This window comes from Chlorella variabilis (genome assembly GCF_000147415.1).
Source record: "Chlorella variabilis unplaced genomic scaffold CHLNCscaffold_7, whole genome shotgun sequence".
NCBI lineage: Eukaryota > Viridiplantae > Chlorophyta > Trebouxiophyceae > Chlorellales > Chlorellaceae > Chlorella > Chlorella variabilis.
In genome coordinates this window covers 1-16,810 of record NW_005435081.1, presented here as the reverse complement: position 1 = coordinate 16,810, position 16,810 = coordinate 1, and the positions used below count along the sequence as shown (strand labels likewise).

Genomic DNA, 16,810 nt, shown 5'->3' with positions numbered 1-16,810 from the left:
TGTGCAGCTGGGCTCAGGGCAAGCCGCCCATGCCTGTATGGATGTTGAAGATGACTTGCACCTATGGTTGCTGCTGCAGGAGCTCGTTGGGCAAAGTTCTGCGCAGCCCCCCGCAGAGCATCTTGTCGCTGCTGCTGTTCACTGCCTCGGTGATGGTGGCGGTGGCTAAAAACCGAGCTGTGGAGCTGCTGCAGCAAGTGCGGCATGCCATGTCTGGTCTCTTTATGCGCAGCAGCAGCCCCAGCCCTTCTGTAGTGCCATCGATGTCTTGATTGGTGACTCTATTCATTTATCTGCGTTTTTGATCAATTAATTGAGCACCAGGCCAAGTATATATGCCTGATTTGATGGGCCTCCATCCCTGGCTGGCATTTGTGTTGACAGTGCCTCTGCCTCCTTAAGCTCGGCAGTGCCTTTGTTCGGAGCCAGAAGAGGGCAAGCAGCCTCTGCTGCAGCGCAAGCAGGTTCTGTTGGTCGGCAGTCAGCACGCCCTGTTCCACAGCGAGCCTGGTGGGGTGTCAGCTGGGGGACCCCCTCAGATCACAATGCTCGCAGCGGTCTGCAATAATTCACTCTGGTCTTGATACATTACAGGGAGAGTAAAAAGAAGGTGGTACATCAAACGTTGGGGGCAACAGCATGGTGGGGCAAGTCACCTGTCACAAAGATGAACAAGCAGGAGGGCGAGATGCCAGGGAAGCAGGCTTTGAAACCTGGCCGACCAGCCTGGAAGGTGGTAGGTCTGCGTGCGGCATCATGGTCGCTGCCTTGCCAACATCAAGACATGCGGCAATATAGGCTGTGTGACCTCCAGGCCATCCTCACCCGGCCAGCTCCCGCAGGTGCCCCGTGATGTGCTCCAGAATGTCAGGAGGAGCTGGTCCTATCGCCATCACCGTTCGCTGCTTGTTAATCCGGTCTCCAGCGAATGTGTGAGTTGCCAAACTCAAAGCGCGGGCTGCCGCCTGCTGCAGCAGCATGTCGTTCTGGGAGTCCACGCCCAGCACCTGCGGCAGCGGTTGGCGAGGGGAGGTGGCGCGACGTGAAACAGGCTATGAGTTCACAGCAGCAAAAGTGCCAGTGGATTGGTCTTAACCACGAGGACAACATGTAAGTGTCATCCGTTTGTGAGGGGTGATGCGCTGGTGCATTCTGCAAAAACACGGCCACGCACCTTTATGTGGTTGCCGCCCTCCTCCCAGGGCCGCAGGGCTGGGTCTTTGCGCTTGAACTGCTTCTTGAACAGCCCAAGCACCGTGCGAGCCGCTTGCTGCGCCAACTCGGGCCGGCTCAGCGGCATATCTGTCCGCACGAGCAGCACCATGCGCAGGCCCGACCCCAGCGCGCTGTCCTGTCGGGACAGGCTCCGAGGAGTGGCCGCTGCAGCAGAGGCGGGTGCGGTTGCGGGGACGTCAAGGGATTGGGGGCTTGGGAAAGGAGGCAAGGCCGGTTTGTGGGCATGGTATACACATAGCAGGAGCGACCAGTCAGTCAGTCTGCAATGCGAACCTGGGGTGGAGTCGGCACTGCTGTCGGCGGCCTGGAGGCGAGCGCCGTAGAGCAGCTTGCTGGGGGAGTACCGCCCGCCTCGTCCCCTGCTCCCTTTGCCTGCTCCCAGCTCGCGGCGAGCTAGGGTGTAGCCGAGCGCGAGGCCAGCTAGTGCACTGGAGCCCGCCGCCAGCAGCAGCGCAGCGCTGCTGTAGCCGCCGCTCTGCGGCTGCGCAGTCATGCTGCAATTGGGACAAAGCGGGGGAGCTGGGGCGAGCACTGGAGTGAACCTCGCGTGGCGCGGCGCGAATGTTTGGTGCCACGGGCCAGTGCAGCGATGAAAGAGGTGCCAGGGCTATGGTGTTGCGGGGTTGAATGCTTTCAAAATGACAATCCAGCGGGTGCCTGCTGCGTGCTAGGAGTGGCATTTCCGCGCGCCGAAACGCCCGGCAACCCATTTGCAGCGCCCTGTTGCATCCCAAATCTTTCTGGCCGCCCGCCAGCGCATGTAGACTGCCTCCAGCTCTCGGTTGGGTGGGCATGGCCTCGGCGGTGGACAGACTGCTTGACGAGCTGCTTAGTAGTGACGAGGACGAGGTAAGCGTATGTTTGATTGCGCCGCCAAGGCCTCGGGAAGGCGCCTGGGCCCCGATCATTTCCGTGCTCACGGCTCGTGTACGGCCCGGCCGCTGAGGCTGCAGGACGTGTCAGAGGTGCCGCCTGCTGCCAACCAGCCTCCAGCGCCCAGTAGCACAGCGGGAGTGTTGGCAGCGGCGGCAGCGCCGGTTGCCGGCAGCTTGGAACTGCAGCCAGCAGCTGCGTCAGAGCCGCTGGCAGCGAGCGCTACCGATGCCAGCAGCGCTCCTATTGGAGACCAGCCAGCAGAGGGCGCAGTGCCGCCGCCAGACGATGCAACGACGGTCCAGCCTATGCAGCAACCAGCGCAGCACGCCGCTGCAGACCAGGCAGCAGAGCCTGCGGCTGCAGACGCAGAAGCAGCCGGCCTGGACCTGCTGGGCGACTTTGGTGATGGCCTGCTACTAGGCGGGTCCACGGCTGCCATACCACAGCTTGCAGTTACTGGCAGCACATGTCATGCGGCCGTTGCGGCAGATTTTGGAGACTTGTTCGGCGACCTGATTCTCTCCTCAGCGCAAGCTCCAACTGCAGCAGCGCAGCAAGCAGGAAGCAGCTCAGATGCTGGCGATGTGCAGGCAATGGCGGCGCTGAATGCTGGGGCAGTTGAGTTTCCTCCAGCACAAGAAGAGCCAGCACAGTATGCAGCAGCGAGCAAGCGGACTGGGGCACCATCAGGACACCTCGAGGCTGGCGGTGATCAGTCAGAGGCCGAGCTGTCCTGCGACTTGTCTGATGTGACGACCAGAGCAGAGGTGGAGAGTGCGTGCCCAGCAGCAGTGGTGCAAGTGCAGCTCGAGCGTTCCATAACCGCAGCAGACTTGCCAGGCAGCAGCGTCCCTGCAGCAGCAGTACTAGAACTACAAGTGCCAGCAGCAGCAGATGCTAATGAGCAGGCAGCAGGCGGAGAGCCGGTGCTAGACTCTGAAGGGCTGTCAGATGTGTCGACAGAGACAGATGCCGACTCTGACATAGCAGCGGCCGACGAGGGGCAATCCTGGCAGCGGTCATTGCTGCCTCCTCTCCAGGAGCAGCAGCAGCAGCAGCCTGTGGCTGCAATACTCGCGCAGCCGAGTACTGGCAGTGCAGCCTGGGCATCACAGTCCATCGATGTCGGCCATGCAGGCGAGCAGCAACATGCGGAACTGCCTTCCACTGAGCAGGCAGCAAAGCCAAGTGAGGTTCCAGTCAATGGCGAGTCCCCAACACCCGCACCTCAGCAGCTGCAACAGCAGAAGCAGCCACTGGGAGAGCTGCTGCTGGAAGCAGCAGAGCGCCTTGAAGCACGCCTGGCTGCAGGCGGCACTGCCAGTAGGGGTGTTGCCGGGGGCAGCAGCAATGGCATGGGAGAGGAGGAAGCTTCATACCGAGAGGACCTGCTGCTGGCCAGCATCATCAGCCAGGCAAGGCCACCCGCATGCTCGCCATCCTTGCCAGTGTGCCTGCTGTGGCTGTCAAACAAGCACACGTCGCCGACTTTTTCCTGTTTTGAGGACACCTGGAGCTGCTGATCAAAACACCAACATTCCTTGCTTTTTTTGCACCGGCAGTTGGAGCCAGAGGTGGCGAAGGCAGCTGATGCGTCCGCAGGGCTCGGCAGCGGCGGTGCGGAGAGTGCTGTCCTGGGGAGGCTGGCAGCGGTGCGTGCCTTCCTCTCCCCCAACTTTGAGCAGGTGGGCCTAGTTTGAGTTGTCCCAGATGCACTTCAAAGGGAGCCCATTTGCTGCTGGTTGAGCAGGCCCCGCTTGCAACCGCTTTCATCCCGCTTGCAACCCACTCCATTGGTGTGCAGCTGTTCCGTGGGCCCCAGCCTGCGGGCCCCCCCTGCGCTGTGGCCAAGTATCTGGGCATCGCAGCGGTGGGCACCAGCAACGGCACTGCTTTCGTGCTGCTGCCAGGGGCTGCAGCTCCGCCGGGCAGCAAACAACCCCAGCAGCCACCCAGGTGCGTTACATTTGGTTTAGCTGCACTCTAGCGCATTGTTCTCTGTCAGCTTTTGCAGCCCTTTCGACTGGGTTCGGTTGACGCTGCCTGTTGTGACCCCTCTGCAGGCTGCTTGAGGTGGGCGAGAAGCAATTGCAGCTGCAGCGTGATAGCGTGACGGCGTTATGTATGGGGCAGCATGGCGGCAGCATGCTGCTGCTGGTGGGCCATGCCAGCGGTGCGGTGCGGGTATGGGAGCTGAAGACGCAGCTGGGAGGTAGGGAAGGCAATGCTTGCACCATGACTGGACAAGGCTACAACCATTCTGTGCTTCACGTTTGCCCTGTTCGTTTTGCCTGCAGGCGGCGTGCATTTTGTGCTGACAAAGGTGTTGGGTGGCATGCATGCCACCGCTGTCACTGCTGCCTCGCTGCTGGACGGGTGAGCAGTCTTTGCGGGCGTCAGCGCTCTCGTCCTGACTTTGGCAGTGGTCTCCCATTGATCTTTCCCTTTATGCCTGCTTTCCAAGGATTTAGTTTTCCCTGTTTGACTGTAGTGTGGGAAGCGCCACATGGGCGGTGACCGCCGATGCGCATGGGCGCTTAATGGCACACAACCTGAGCCGGCACCTGTCTGTGGCAGCGTCTGCCATCAGCAGCTTTGCACGTGAACACCTGCTGCTTCTTGCTTGTGTGCATTGCAACCTGATGGTGAAAGAAGGAATAAGTGTTGTGCTGTTCCCGCACAGAGGTTGCTGCTTTGCTTCCAGGCGATCACATGCTTTTGAAACCTTTGGTTTCTTGGGCCATTGCAGGCGGTCTGACGGGCGGTGGCAGCGGGCCCAGCCACCTCATCCCGCTACAGCAGGCGGCTGCCGGCACCTCCTTCGACCCGGGAGTTGTGTGCTCCCTGTTGCCATTGCATGGTGGTAGTGGTGCCAGTGGCAAGCTGGCAGGCAGCAGTGGCGCCCCGCAGCAGCAGTTCTTACCCGAGGCCTCATCAATGTTCACTCCGGTGAGGGTGGATTGCTGTTCCGCTGCAAGTCGGCAGAGTTCTCTACTGCTGCAGCTGCCATGTTGGCCTCCCTGCAACAGCCCACAGTTCTGATAGAACTGATAGTTGTGCTGCCCACTCTTTTGGCAGGATGTGGGCCATTTCCTGCTGGTTGTTTGCACCCGCGCGGTGCTGGTTTGCCTATTGACGCCAGAGGGCAGGCTGCAGGTATGCGGTGCTTGCCTCCTTAACTGCGACCACTTCAGCTCTCCTTCTGTTTGTCTGCTTGACTGCTGCCGGTGTTTGTTCTGCAGATGCTGCATGTGTTCCTGCCTCCCCAACACACGCCAGCGGACTGCAGCCCGTATGCCACCTGGCGCCTCACCAGCACCGGCAGCAGCGTGCTGCCTGGGGCGCAGGCACCCAAAGCAGCAGGGGTCTCGGTGAGCGTCATGCTGGCAGTGGCGTGGCAGCACAGCGTGTCGGTCTACAACGCAGTGCTGTTGCAGCAGCGGTGGCAGCAGCCAGCAGCAGCTGTTGGTTCGCCACCTCAACAGCAGCTCGCCCAGCCGCTGCCCCCCCCTATGCTGTTGCGCTCCTGGACGGCAGCTGGCAGCAGCAGCGTTACCTCTCTGGCGGGGAGCCCGGCGGGCAGTAGCAGCAATACCACTACCAGTGGCAGCGGTGTGGCTGTCTCCAGCGCTCACACCATCGATGCTCCGGGCGTGTGCGGCTGTTACTTTATGGACTTGGGTCCCCTGGTCCGTCAATGCCTGACTAATCTGCCCGTCTGGTGCATTGCTCTGACCTGGTTGACTTGGTGGAGGTGGAGCGTGGCATGTGGCACTCGGTGGCAGACATATGCCACTGTGTTTGTTGTGCAGGTGGTGCTGAGCAGTCTTGGCGAGACGGCCACTGCAGTGCATGTGTACCGGCCAGACTGGTACAGCAGTGACGGTAGCGCAGGGCGGCCCAACGCTGGCGGCAACACCCAGGACGGTGGTGAGGCGGAGGAGGTCCTGGTGCTGCGTGACTGGTTGGTGGGCAGCCAGGTGGGTTCAGGCTGCAACCGCAAAAGTCATTGTACCTCTTTATTGAGAGCCTTGCAGCCATGGCTTGTTCCTACCAGTCAACATGCTGCTTTTCAGCTACCTTGCCCACAGGCTGAAGTGCTTTTCTCCCTCCTGCAGGCACTGGTGTCAGGCAGCAACAACAGCTTCCATCAGTCAGTCAGTGGTTTTGGTGATCAACTGCTGCTGCTCAACTCGCAAGGTGTGGTCCGTTCTGTTGGCAAGGCCACCACGCCTGCTCTCCTTTTGCCTTTCACATAGCCCTCATGTGCGAGTCTTGAGCTACCATTGCATTGCCCATCTTTCAGGTGTGCGCGTGGTGCAACTGATGAGCTGGCAGCAGCGCCTGTCTGCTCTAGCCAGCCAGCAGACACATCTGTCGGCGGCGTTGCTCGCTGCATTGCGCATTTACCAGGCGGCTGCGGCGGGTGCTGGTCAGGCGTGGCAGCTGCCGCAGGCAGCCTGGCCAGCCGACGGCCACGCTGCTGTCACCCTCGAAGTGCAGCGGCAATTGCTGACCATCTTATATGCATATGTCGATCAGGGCTTAGCCCAGCAGAAAGGCCAAGGAGGAGAGTCAGCTGAAGCAGCAGCAATGCAGCAACTTGCTGCCACCGCAATTGACTGCTGCCTGCTTGTGCGGCGCCCAGACGCCCTCTGGTCAGGCATCTTCCCTCGCTTCAGCCGTGCCAGCCAGCGGCCGTCAGTGGCAGCAGCAGATGCTGGAGAAGCGTTAGGTGCAGTCACCCCAATGTGGGCCTTCCTGCAGCAGTTGCTGGCCGTCATCCTCACGGACCAGCTGTCCAGCATTGCCCCAGAGGTACGCGTGCAGGCTGGCCGCCTTTTGCCATTATACGGCAACACACGTCCTTTAATGCTGGTGGCCACCTGCTGCCCCGCTTCTGCGCAGGTCATGCAAGCGCTGGTGGAACACTGCGTGGTGGCGGGGCATGCGGAGCAGGTGGAGGCGTGCGTGCTGAAGATGGACCTGCTCAGCCTGGACCTCAACCAGGTGGACAAGAACGAGAAAGCAAAGCGGGGGTATGCTGCTTGTGTCCAGGGTGGCAGCTGATCTTGACGTTGTGCCCCCATGTGCAGCTGATCCCGCTGTGCATCCAGCACCGTCTTTTTGCGGCGCTCATCCACATCTTCACCCGCGCCCTGCAAGACCACCAAACCCCAGCCGCGCTCCTGCTGGTGGCGGCAGCAGCGGCAGGCGAGGCGGAATGCGATGCAGGAGCTGGGGAGCCAGCAAGCGCAGACATGGCACCTGATCAGCTGCTGCAGCGGCATGAAAGCCTGCGCCTTGGCTACAAGCTGTTACTCTTCCTGCGCTGCTGCCTGCTGGGGTACAGCTATCCTGCAGGTAAGTGTCGTTGCTGTTTTGCTGGTGACCGAGTGATTTTGCATTTCCCCAGCCGCCCCATGGCCCCTTGTCAACTTGTTTCTCCCTGGTGCACCCCCGCAGGCACAGGGCGTGCATCGCCCGAGATACAGCAGCGCAGCAAGGCACAGGCCCTTGCATTCCTGCTGTACAGCACCACCGAGTCAGGTGCCTCCGCACGTAGCTGCTGTGCACGCATCTGCTGCATCTCTGGGCTGTGTGCTGCGCTCCTAAATAGTGCTTCCAGCATGCTGGTGTTCAATGGCCCAGCGCACACTGATGCTCCGTTGCCTTTCTGGTGCAGTGTGGGACTGCTGGCGGCTGTGGGGTGAGATGGCGCACAGCCAGGATGTTACCACAGTGCAACATCTGCCACGCAAAATCCAGGTAGCCTCACCCCTTTGGTCATTCCTTCCTTGCACCGGCCCTTGCATGCTAACAACACTACTTCCATGGTTGCCGTGGCAGCCGCATTGAAAACCGGCATACTGAACAAGTGACACATTGCAGGCCCCACACCCGGCGTTTCGCTACCTGTGTGAACTGGATGCACCTGGGGTGCTGCGCCTGCTTCGCCAGGGTCTTGCAGGCTGGGACGCACTGGAGACTGGTGGGTTTGCTGCGCGAAACCATGCCGTGCTGTTTGCAGCCTTGATTCAATGCGTCTTGACCAGTACCGATGTGCGCCGTGGCATGCAGACCTGGCCGAGGTGTCTCCAGAAATAGCCAGCCAGATTGCGCCAGGGGGCGCCACTAGGACAGTGGCACAGGTGAGCGATAGTTGGGGCCAATGTTGCGAGTGAAGCGCAGCCGAATTGTCCATCTTTGATTGAATTGCAGGCGGTAGTAGATGCTGTGGTGGCGCTGCTAGAGTTGGGTACCTTTGTCGCTGTTGGGTCTACTGCTTCCGCATCAGCTGGCTCTACAACACCCATGGCCGAGACGGCGGCGCTACAGTTTTTGGCGGCACACCTGGCTTCCAACCGTGCATGTGTATCAGGTGGCATGCTGCTGCGAGTGCTGCGCCATTTAGCAGCACCGCCGCCAGATGGAACAGGAACAGCTGGTGACATGTGCGAGGAAGAGCGCGAGGCAGTGTTCTGTGACGTTGTGTCGGCAGCCGGCAGCAGCATGACCCCCGTGGACCAGCAGCAGGTGGGTGCTGCACACAAGCTGGTGTGCCTGATTGCAAGAGCCGCAGCCCTGGCGAATTTGACCTGCTGCGCTGCCTGTTGCTGCTCCTGATGCTTCTGCACCACTTTGCTACTTCAGGCCATCTTTCTAGCGAGGCGGGTGGGATTCAGGCAAGCAGAGGCGCGTGTGCACCATGCAGAGGGCGCACATTCAGAGGCGCTTGTCTGCTTGGCCAGCGACCCCAGGCAAGCTGGTTCGGCTGCTGTGGCCGCATTCGCACGCTACATAAGGCTCTCCATGCCATCCTGCTTTATGATTACGTACACGGCTGGGCACTTCCCGCAGGCACCCGGCTGCAGCCTTCAAGTATATTCGGGATGTGCTGGCTGAGCCGAAACTGACGCAGCAGCAGCGTGACGCCTTCAAGGCGGCCACCTTGCGCCTGGCGCCTCGACTGTTGTTGCTGGATGCTGCTTCTGCCAGCCAGGTGAGTCCTCGGCTGGGAGCTGAAGGCTCGGCTGAGAGCTGCTCCCCTTCAGGGTTGATGGGAGTGGTGCATTGCGCATGCCTGGTCACCTCATGCTGCCGCATCTCTCGCACCTCCTCAAGTGCAGCTGATGCTGGATTGCTTCCCCGAGCGGCAGCAGGCACTGCTGGCCCAGCTTGAACAGCACCCGGATCAGCAGTTTTCCTTCCTGAAGAGCCTGCTGGCCATCCAACAGTGCCAGCAACAAGGCGGCATCAATGGCAGTAGCAATACCCCTTTGAAGGTGGGTGGTTTATTGGCAGCCTGCCTGGGCATGACATGCGCTGGCCTTGTGGTGCCACATCAGCTCAATCCTGCCCTTTACTTTCTGCCTGATGGCTGGCATGAGCCTTTCCGAGTCTGGTTGCCGCCTGCAGACCAGCAGCCAATCCCCAGCCTTGAGTGCGCTCCTGGGCGACATGGGGGTGGCCAACCTGTACCTCAGGCTGCTTTGCCAGTATGAGCCGCAATCAGGTGGGATTGTGCATGGGGAATGGCAGGGCAGCTGGCGGTCATGTTGGAGGCCGCAACTTGTTCTCAATGCTTCAGCTCCAAGATCTGTGCGTCCTGTGCATCTTTGCCTTGCACCTCGACTGCAGTGCTGGCATATCTTCAAACCCACGATGCCTACGGGGTGGACGAATGCCTGCAACACTGCTTGCGCCATGGCATCCAGGTGCTTCTTGCGAATGTTGGCTGCCTACCTGCAAGTGCATGTTGGTGCCAGTCTCCTGGCTAGAACTATCTGGATCGATCTGCTCCAAGTCAACCTCTACGTCATGCCTATGTTCTACAGGATGGTGCCGCTTTCTTGTTGGAGCGACGCGGCGACGTGCACAGTGCGCTGAGCATCCACATCCAGAACCTTGACAAGGCTAACCGCTATCTAGCATGGGCAGTGCGTACTCGACACTTGGATCTGGCCGGTGCAGCTGCAGCTGCCATCGCTGCAGCAACAGATGGCACCTCTGGGCTTCGCAAGTTGGCTGTTGTTAGGCCGACGGGGCCTGTAGCACTGATGCGCGGGCGCCGACCCACCCTGCCTAGCTCGAGCGGCAATGCTGCAGCAGCTGTTGCCGCAGCTACACTACTGGAGAGCAGCTTGCCCGCGCCTCCAGAGCTGCAGGCAGCACGGAATGCCCTGAGCAGTGCAGTGGCCATGTGCCTCAGGCAAGACTGATCGACAGTTGGCCATGGCCATTGCATTGTATGTTGTATTGCATTCAACATTGACTCCTGTTTTTGATCTTCTGCGGTTGCTGCAGATATTCCCAGGATCGTGTAGCGCTAGACTCTTCCTCCACGGCCAGCTTGTACCAGGAGTATGAGACGGCAGCCGTGTTAGGCATCGCGGAGCAGGCAACAACGGACCCGCTGCAGCAGCTCTGGTTTCAGGTGCACACTCACAAGGATATGCCGCCCTGGAAACTCTGATACTTGCAAGACAACAAGTGTCCGTTGTCCTTGGCCAAGCTTTATCAGTGCCTGTCCTTCCCGCAGGTGCTTCAGTGCTACGTGGTCTTGTTGCGGGAGCTGCAACAGGAGGAAAGCCAGCTGGTTGAACAGCAACAGCAACAGCCTGTTGCCACTGATGCTTTGAGGCAGCAGAGGTGGCAGCTGGAACTGCTGCAGGAGCTGTTTACCGGTGAGCAAGACGTTGTGCCCTGTTTTTGTCCCGCATCAGCGAGTGTTTGGCTGCTCTTGTCACGCTGCCGGTCTGCTTGTCCATTTGGCAGGGTTCCTGGAGGAGGTGATCGGCAGCATGGCCGGCCAGGTTCCACTGAAGAACATTGCGGACATCATTATGCAGCAGTATGGCAAGGACCAATGGGGAGACTTCAAGGTATTACAGAGCCAGCGCGTGATGCCAGCACTTCCGTTGCCGCTGCCAGCACCGCCGCTGTGGCATGCATTCACATCCAAACTGTTGTTACCGATGCAGGGCATACTGGTGGGGCTGTTGACAGCGTGCGGGGCAGAGCTGTCCATCCTCAAGTGCGCCAACAACGTGGTGGCTGCAGGTGCGACAATTAGGAAGCATGGCCGTATTCTGGAGGCCGATTCATGCTCTCAAAGGACAAGAGGTTGCAGCGCACTGGGTGCCTGTTGAAACATTTCTTCCCTTCATGTGTGCAGACGGCGCGCATATTCTGGCTGGTGGGTACCGGAAGTGCATGCGCCCAGTTTTTGCTGCCTCAGCAGATGGCTACAGTGCACTGGCCCAAGAAGGAGGGGGCCATCAAGGAACTGCAAGTAGCAGCAGTACTGGAGTAGCTGCCTCTTTGCAAGGCTGGATGCAGCGTGGCACTGTGTTTGGCAGCGGGATGCTTTCACGGGCGACCGGCGCATCAACATCAGGACATGTGGTGCCTTGATCTGTCTTTCTTCGGGATATCCTCTTACACATTGGTTATGATATGTCCCGACCCAATGCAGCGTGGAAATGGCTGAAAGGCCCTAAAAGTAAGGAAACAGGGGCAGGTAACACAAGGAGGAGAAACAGACACCGCTGATGGGGGCGGCAGGAGCCAGCTAGGGCCACGGCAAGAGGGGGCATGCCGCGGCAGCAAAAGCAAGATGCACAGCCAGGAACAACAGACGTCAAGACATAGAGTGTGGTGGGGGAGGAAGCAGGAGGCGGAGGGGTGCCAGAGACAGCTAGAAACAAAAGACTCCAAGGCAGAGTGTGTGGTGGGGGAGCAAGGGGTGAGGACCAGGGAAGGCTAGAGGAGAGCGGGGGAACGGAGGACTCCACAAAACCAAAGCGGGGCAACATACGTGACAGGAATCAGGGCAGGGCGGCAACGGGGGTGCAAGGGGTTCAGAACGGGAAGCACGAGGCTGGGGTGAAAAGGGAAACAGGTCAACGACGGCAGCACGGCTGGCAGCAGGGGGCCCTGAGCCGCCGGCGCCGCCCCGCAAACGACAACAACATGCGAGACAATGGCAGCACAGGCAAGCAAGGCACCGCGCAAAAAGGCAATACCACGGCGCAACGATCCATCAAAAACATAAAAGACGAGAGACAGCAGAGGCATCAATGTATTAATGTAGTATAGGCATGTGATCGTACAGCACGGCAAGACATACAAGCAACCAAGGCGGGTAGTTACCTGTCCAAGGGCAGGCCGCGCACCCTGTTTTGGGGGGGGATATGCTCTTTACACATTGGTTATGGGGACACCAACGCAGGGACACCAACGCACATTCGCGGCGGCCTGCCCCACTCCTAACCAGCACCTCACTTGCTTGAAGTCTATGTATGACCCCAATCGCCGTATCGCCCTCACTCGCTTTAGAACCAGTTGCCATGACCTTCGCATCGAACGGGAACGCTATTTGCCAAGGGCCATCCAGGCCCCCACCCATGAACGCACCTGCCTCTTCTGTGCTTCTCCTGCTATTGAAGACGAATCCCATATGGCTGTCCACTGCCCCATTTATGACCATCTGCGCTTTGAGTACGCAGATCTCTTCCCCCCTGATTTGCCCACGTCCATCCCATGCTTTTTGTCCCAAGACCAGAATAGAGTTGCTTCATTTATCAATGACTGCCATGTTTTACGCCGCCGCAATACGTGTATGAGCCTCGCTGGCTCCGAATCCGCTCTGTAAGTCAAGTCAAGTCAAGTGCCAGTGGCAGCTCAGGGCCATCCTGCAAGCCAGCATGGCACAACAACAGCTTCTGCGGTGGCGGCATGGCGGCGGCGGCGGCGCAGCAAGACCCCCTGCCACCAGCCATGCTGGAATGCTCAGGCCAGCTCCCACCTGCATGCTACCCACCAACTCAGCATCCCAGGCTGTCATATACATCACTACCGAGCCCCTGACCAGATGGCACCAGCACAGCAGCTCACACCAGCTCTGGGCAGCATGCGGTGCCGCTCGGGCAGCGACATCAAGCTGGCAGCGGCAAGCCTCCACGCCGCCACCGCAGAAGTTGTGCTGTGCCATGCCGGGGTGCAGGATGGCCCTGAGCTTCCACTGGCACTTCAAGGGATGTGTAATAGTGGGGGAGGTCAGGTGGGGGGGTCTCGAGAGGCATGGGTGTGGCATGACAGCACGGCTGGCAGCAGGGGGTCTCGACTTCGACTCGACTTACAGAGCGGATTCTTGACTTGACTTGACTTACAGAGCGGATTCGGAGCCAGCGAGGCTCATACACGCATTGCGGCGGCGTAAAACATGGCAGTCATTGATAAATGAAGCAACTCTATTCTGGTCTTGGGACAAAAAGCATGGGATGGATGTGGGCAAATCAGGGGGGAAGAGATCTGCGTACTCAAAGCGCAGATGGTCGTGAATGGGGCAGTGGAAAACCATATGGGTCTCGTCTTCAATGGCGGGAGACGCACACAAGAGGCAGGTGCGTTCATGGGTGGGGGCCTGGATGGCCCTTGGCAAATAGCGTTCCCGTTCGATGCGAAGGTCATGGCAACTGGTTCTAAAGCGAGTGAGGGCGATACGGCGATTGGGGTCATACATAGACTTCAAGCAAGTGATGTGCTGGTTGGGAGAAGGGCAGTGTTGGACGGCGGGCCACCTGGCTGCACCAGCGCCCGCCAGCTGTCCAGCCTGCTCACCTACAGCACCCACCGCGTTGGGACGCGGCCAGACCGAAAGCCAGATGGCCAAACCGAAAGCCACGTGCCCCACACCCGCGCCAGCTGGCAAAACCCAACGGTCAACTCCCCCGACCCAATGCCATCTGTCAGCACCCTCCAGCTGGCGGCGACATCTGGCAGGCACCCGCCATCTGGCCATTCTCCCATGCATGCATATAATCCCCTGCATTTCGCCTTGTTTGTCATTCTCTCCTAGTGCCCTTCCTCAGTGACTGCCCTCTGCAGTCTGGTGTAAAGCCCTTCTCTCACAACAGGTTATGGGCCCCAACCCCCGCTGCCCCAACTGAACCCCAAGGAAGTTTCCCCTTTGTACCTTCATCCCTCACCATGGCTGCGGAAGCCAGCAAGCCCGTGGTTGAGTGCCTGGACGTGGACAACTATGCCACCTGGCGGATCCTGATGAAGTATGTCCTCATCTCCAAGGGCCTGTGGGCCGCTGTGGAGAGCGACACGGTCGAGCATGAAGCTGACCAGAAGGCACTGGCCACCATCGGCCTGTACGTGAAGGAGCACCACCTGTCCACGCTGGAGCGCTGCGGCACCGCCAAGCGAGCGTGGATGGAGCTGGAGAGAGTCTACCAAGCTAAGAGCAACGCGCGCAAGCTGCAGCTACGCATGCAGCTGAGCCAGCTGAAGATGGGCGCCACCGAGCCCCTGACCAACTATGTGTCCCGTGCCAAGGAGATCCAGGCCCAGCTGCGCGCTGCCGGCCAGGATGTGGCAGACACCGAGATCGCCTGGTCCGTGATGTCCGGCCTGCCGTCTGCTTACGCAACGATGGCCACCGTGATCACTGCCACCACCGACGGGGACCTGAGCCTGGATGACATCCTGCCCAAGCTGCTCACCGTGGAGCACAGCGAGCAGAAGACAGAGCGCCCCAGCGAAGAGGCGCTGATGGCCAACGCTCAGGACCGCCACGCCGGGCCGGGCCGTCCAAGCAACCACCCCGGTGGCAAGTCCAAGGGCCCCTGCTTTCATTGCGGCATCCTGGGGCACCACAAGTTTGAGTGTAGGAAGCTGGCGCAGGAGCGCAGCCAGCAGCAGCAGCAGCGGCGGGCAGACCAGCAGCGCCCACGCCGCCAGCAGCAGCGCCCGCACCAGCGGTTTGCCGCTGCCATTGCCCTGTCAGCCTCAGCAGGGCCCCCGTGCCTGGGGCCACCCAGCAGCGGACGGGGGGGTGTCCTCAACACCAGGTGGAGCAGCCAGAACAGGATCAGCCGGCGCAGCCACAACATTAGCCGGAGCAGCTGCAGCACCAGCCAGGGCAGTGACAGCTCGCAACGCTGGGTGCTAGACACCGGTGCATCTTGCCACCTTACTCACGACTCCTCTGTTCTGCTCGACCCCTACCTGCTGAAGGAGGCCATCACCATCACCTTTGGCAACGGCGGCACTGGCAAAGCCACCACTGCCGGGCACGTGCTGCTGCACACGCCCAACGGCCCCTTCATCCTGCGCGACGTGCTGCACGTCCCAGGCGCCGCCGAGCAACTGCTCTCCGTGCGGCAAGCCACGCGGCGTGGCCTGAGCTTCAAGTTCATGGCCGACGCCTGCGAGATCTGGCAGGGCGACCAGGTCCTGGCCACCGCGCCCTGCCACGGCGACTCAGTCTACACCCTGACGGGCCGGGCCGAGCAGGCCCACGTGGCGCGCGTCTCCAAGGAGAGCCCCCAACTCTGGCACCAGCGCTTCGGCCACCTGGGCTACGACAACCTGGCGCGCCTTCAGACCAAGGACATGGTCACCGGCATCGCCACCACCGCCAACGACTTCAAGGCGGCAGGCGCCGGGCCACCGTGTGAGCCCTGCGCCCTCGACAAAGCGCAGCGTGCGCCGTTCAAGGCGAGCGGCGACAGCGCCGCCTCCCCCAAGTTGGAGCTGCTGCACACCGACGTGTGCGGCCCGCTGCCTGTCACCTCCCTGGGAGGCAGCAAGTACTTCGTGACCATCCTGGACGACTACACCAAGTCCTCCACCGTGCACACCCTGGCACACAAGTCCGAGACGGCTGCGGCCGTCAAGGCAACCATCACCCAGCTGGAGACTCAAGGCGGCACCCGCGTGCGGCGCCTGCGCTGCGACAACGGCTCCGAGTACATCAACCAAGAGCTGAAGGCCTTCTGTGCATCGAAGGGCATCATGCTGGAGACCACCGTTCGCTACAGCCCGGAGCAGAACGGCGCGGCCGAGCGCCTCAACCGCACCCTGCTGGACAAGGTTCGTGTTGAGCTGTGACAATGCCACGTGTCCAGTCTACACATCCGCTGCACTGATACCCTCATTCCCGCCTTTCCCGCCCCAGACTGTTGAGCTGTGACAATGCCACGTGTCCAGTCTACACATCCGCTGCATTGATACCCTCATTCCCGCCTTTCCCGCCCCAGACACCGCACAATTGTGTTTCCCCACCCCATTCCCAGTTGATAGACACTTGTGCCACTCCCTTTCGTGCACCTGACCCAGCCATTATGCTCACCGATACCATGATGCCTTTGTGCCGCATCGTACCCGCATCGTATCAGGAATATCCCAAGTATATGCCGGGAATATGCTCCTCCACCCCAGATCTATTTAACGCCGCCTCTAGTGCGAATTTACTACACTTGCTGCCTTTGTAAATACCTCCCGTCAACAGGTTATGGGCCCCAGTCCCCTCCGCTGCCCTTGAGTCCGGCACCCGCTCTTGCCGTCACCCCAGACGCCCTTCCCGCGCACCGGCACCTTGCGCCCCACGCCACGGCCCTTGCGCCCCGCCCCAAAGACCAAAGACCAACCCTAAGCGCCGCCTGCGCCTGGCTTTGCTTGCACAACAGCCTTTGCTTGCACATCAGCCTTTGCTGGCACATCAGCAGCCAGCCGCCAGCTGTCAGCCGTTCAGAGAGCCTTGCTGAGCCAGCCCCAACCTGCTTGAGCCAGCCCGCACTTGCATACATCAGCGCTTGTGCAGCAGAGACAGCTTCTGCCTGTCCCCGGGCTGTATACCAGACCCGTTACTCCACTCCCAACCATCTCACTGACGGTGCTTGAT

At 60.4% G+C, this 16,810-nt stretch overlaps 3 protein-coding genes across 3 annotated transcripts; 2 read left to right on the top strand and 1 right to left on the bottom strand.

The window, feature by feature from the left end:
• Window positions 1-821: 821 nt before the first annotated feature.
• CHLNCDRAFT_51456 (hypothetical protein) lies at window positions 822-1,729 on the bottom strand (the record flags this gene model as incomplete). The annotated part of the gene is made up of 3 exons (XM_005848526.1): window positions 822-1,007; window positions 1,175-1,380; window positions 1,510-1,729. The coding sequence occupies 3 exons, from the start codon at window positions 1,727-1,729 to the stop codon at window positions 822-824; spliced, it is 612 nt and encodes a 203-aa protein (XP_005848588.1).
• A 6,836-nt stretch (window positions 1,730-8,565) lies between these two features.
• CHLNCDRAFT_144060 (hypothetical protein) lies at window positions 8,566-11,428 on the top strand (the record flags this gene model as incomplete). Its single annotated transcript, XM_005848735.1, has 12 exons — window positions 8,566-8,649; window positions 8,767-8,812; window positions 8,988-9,115; window positions 9,243-9,398; window positions 9,532-9,628; window positions 9,754-9,830; window positions 9,951-10,135; window positions 10,420-10,549; window positions 10,655-10,799; window positions 10,891-10,997; window positions 11,097-11,165; window positions 11,291-11,428. 12 exons carry the CDS (start codon window positions 8,566-8,568, stop codon window positions 11,426-11,428), a joined length of 1,362 nt encoding a protein of 453 aa, XP_005848797.1.
• A 4,493-nt stretch (window positions 11,429-15,921) lies between these two features.
• CHLNCDRAFT_51454 (hypothetical protein) lies at window positions 15,922-16,400 on the top strand (the record flags this gene model as incomplete). The annotated part of the gene is made up of 2 exons (XM_005848734.1): window positions 15,922-15,999; window positions 16,167-16,400. The coding sequence occupies 2 exons, from the start codon at window positions 15,922-15,924 to the stop codon at window positions 16,398-16,400; spliced, it is 312 nt and encodes a 103-aa protein (XP_005848796.1).
• Window positions 16,401-16,810: the final 410 nt, after the last annotated feature.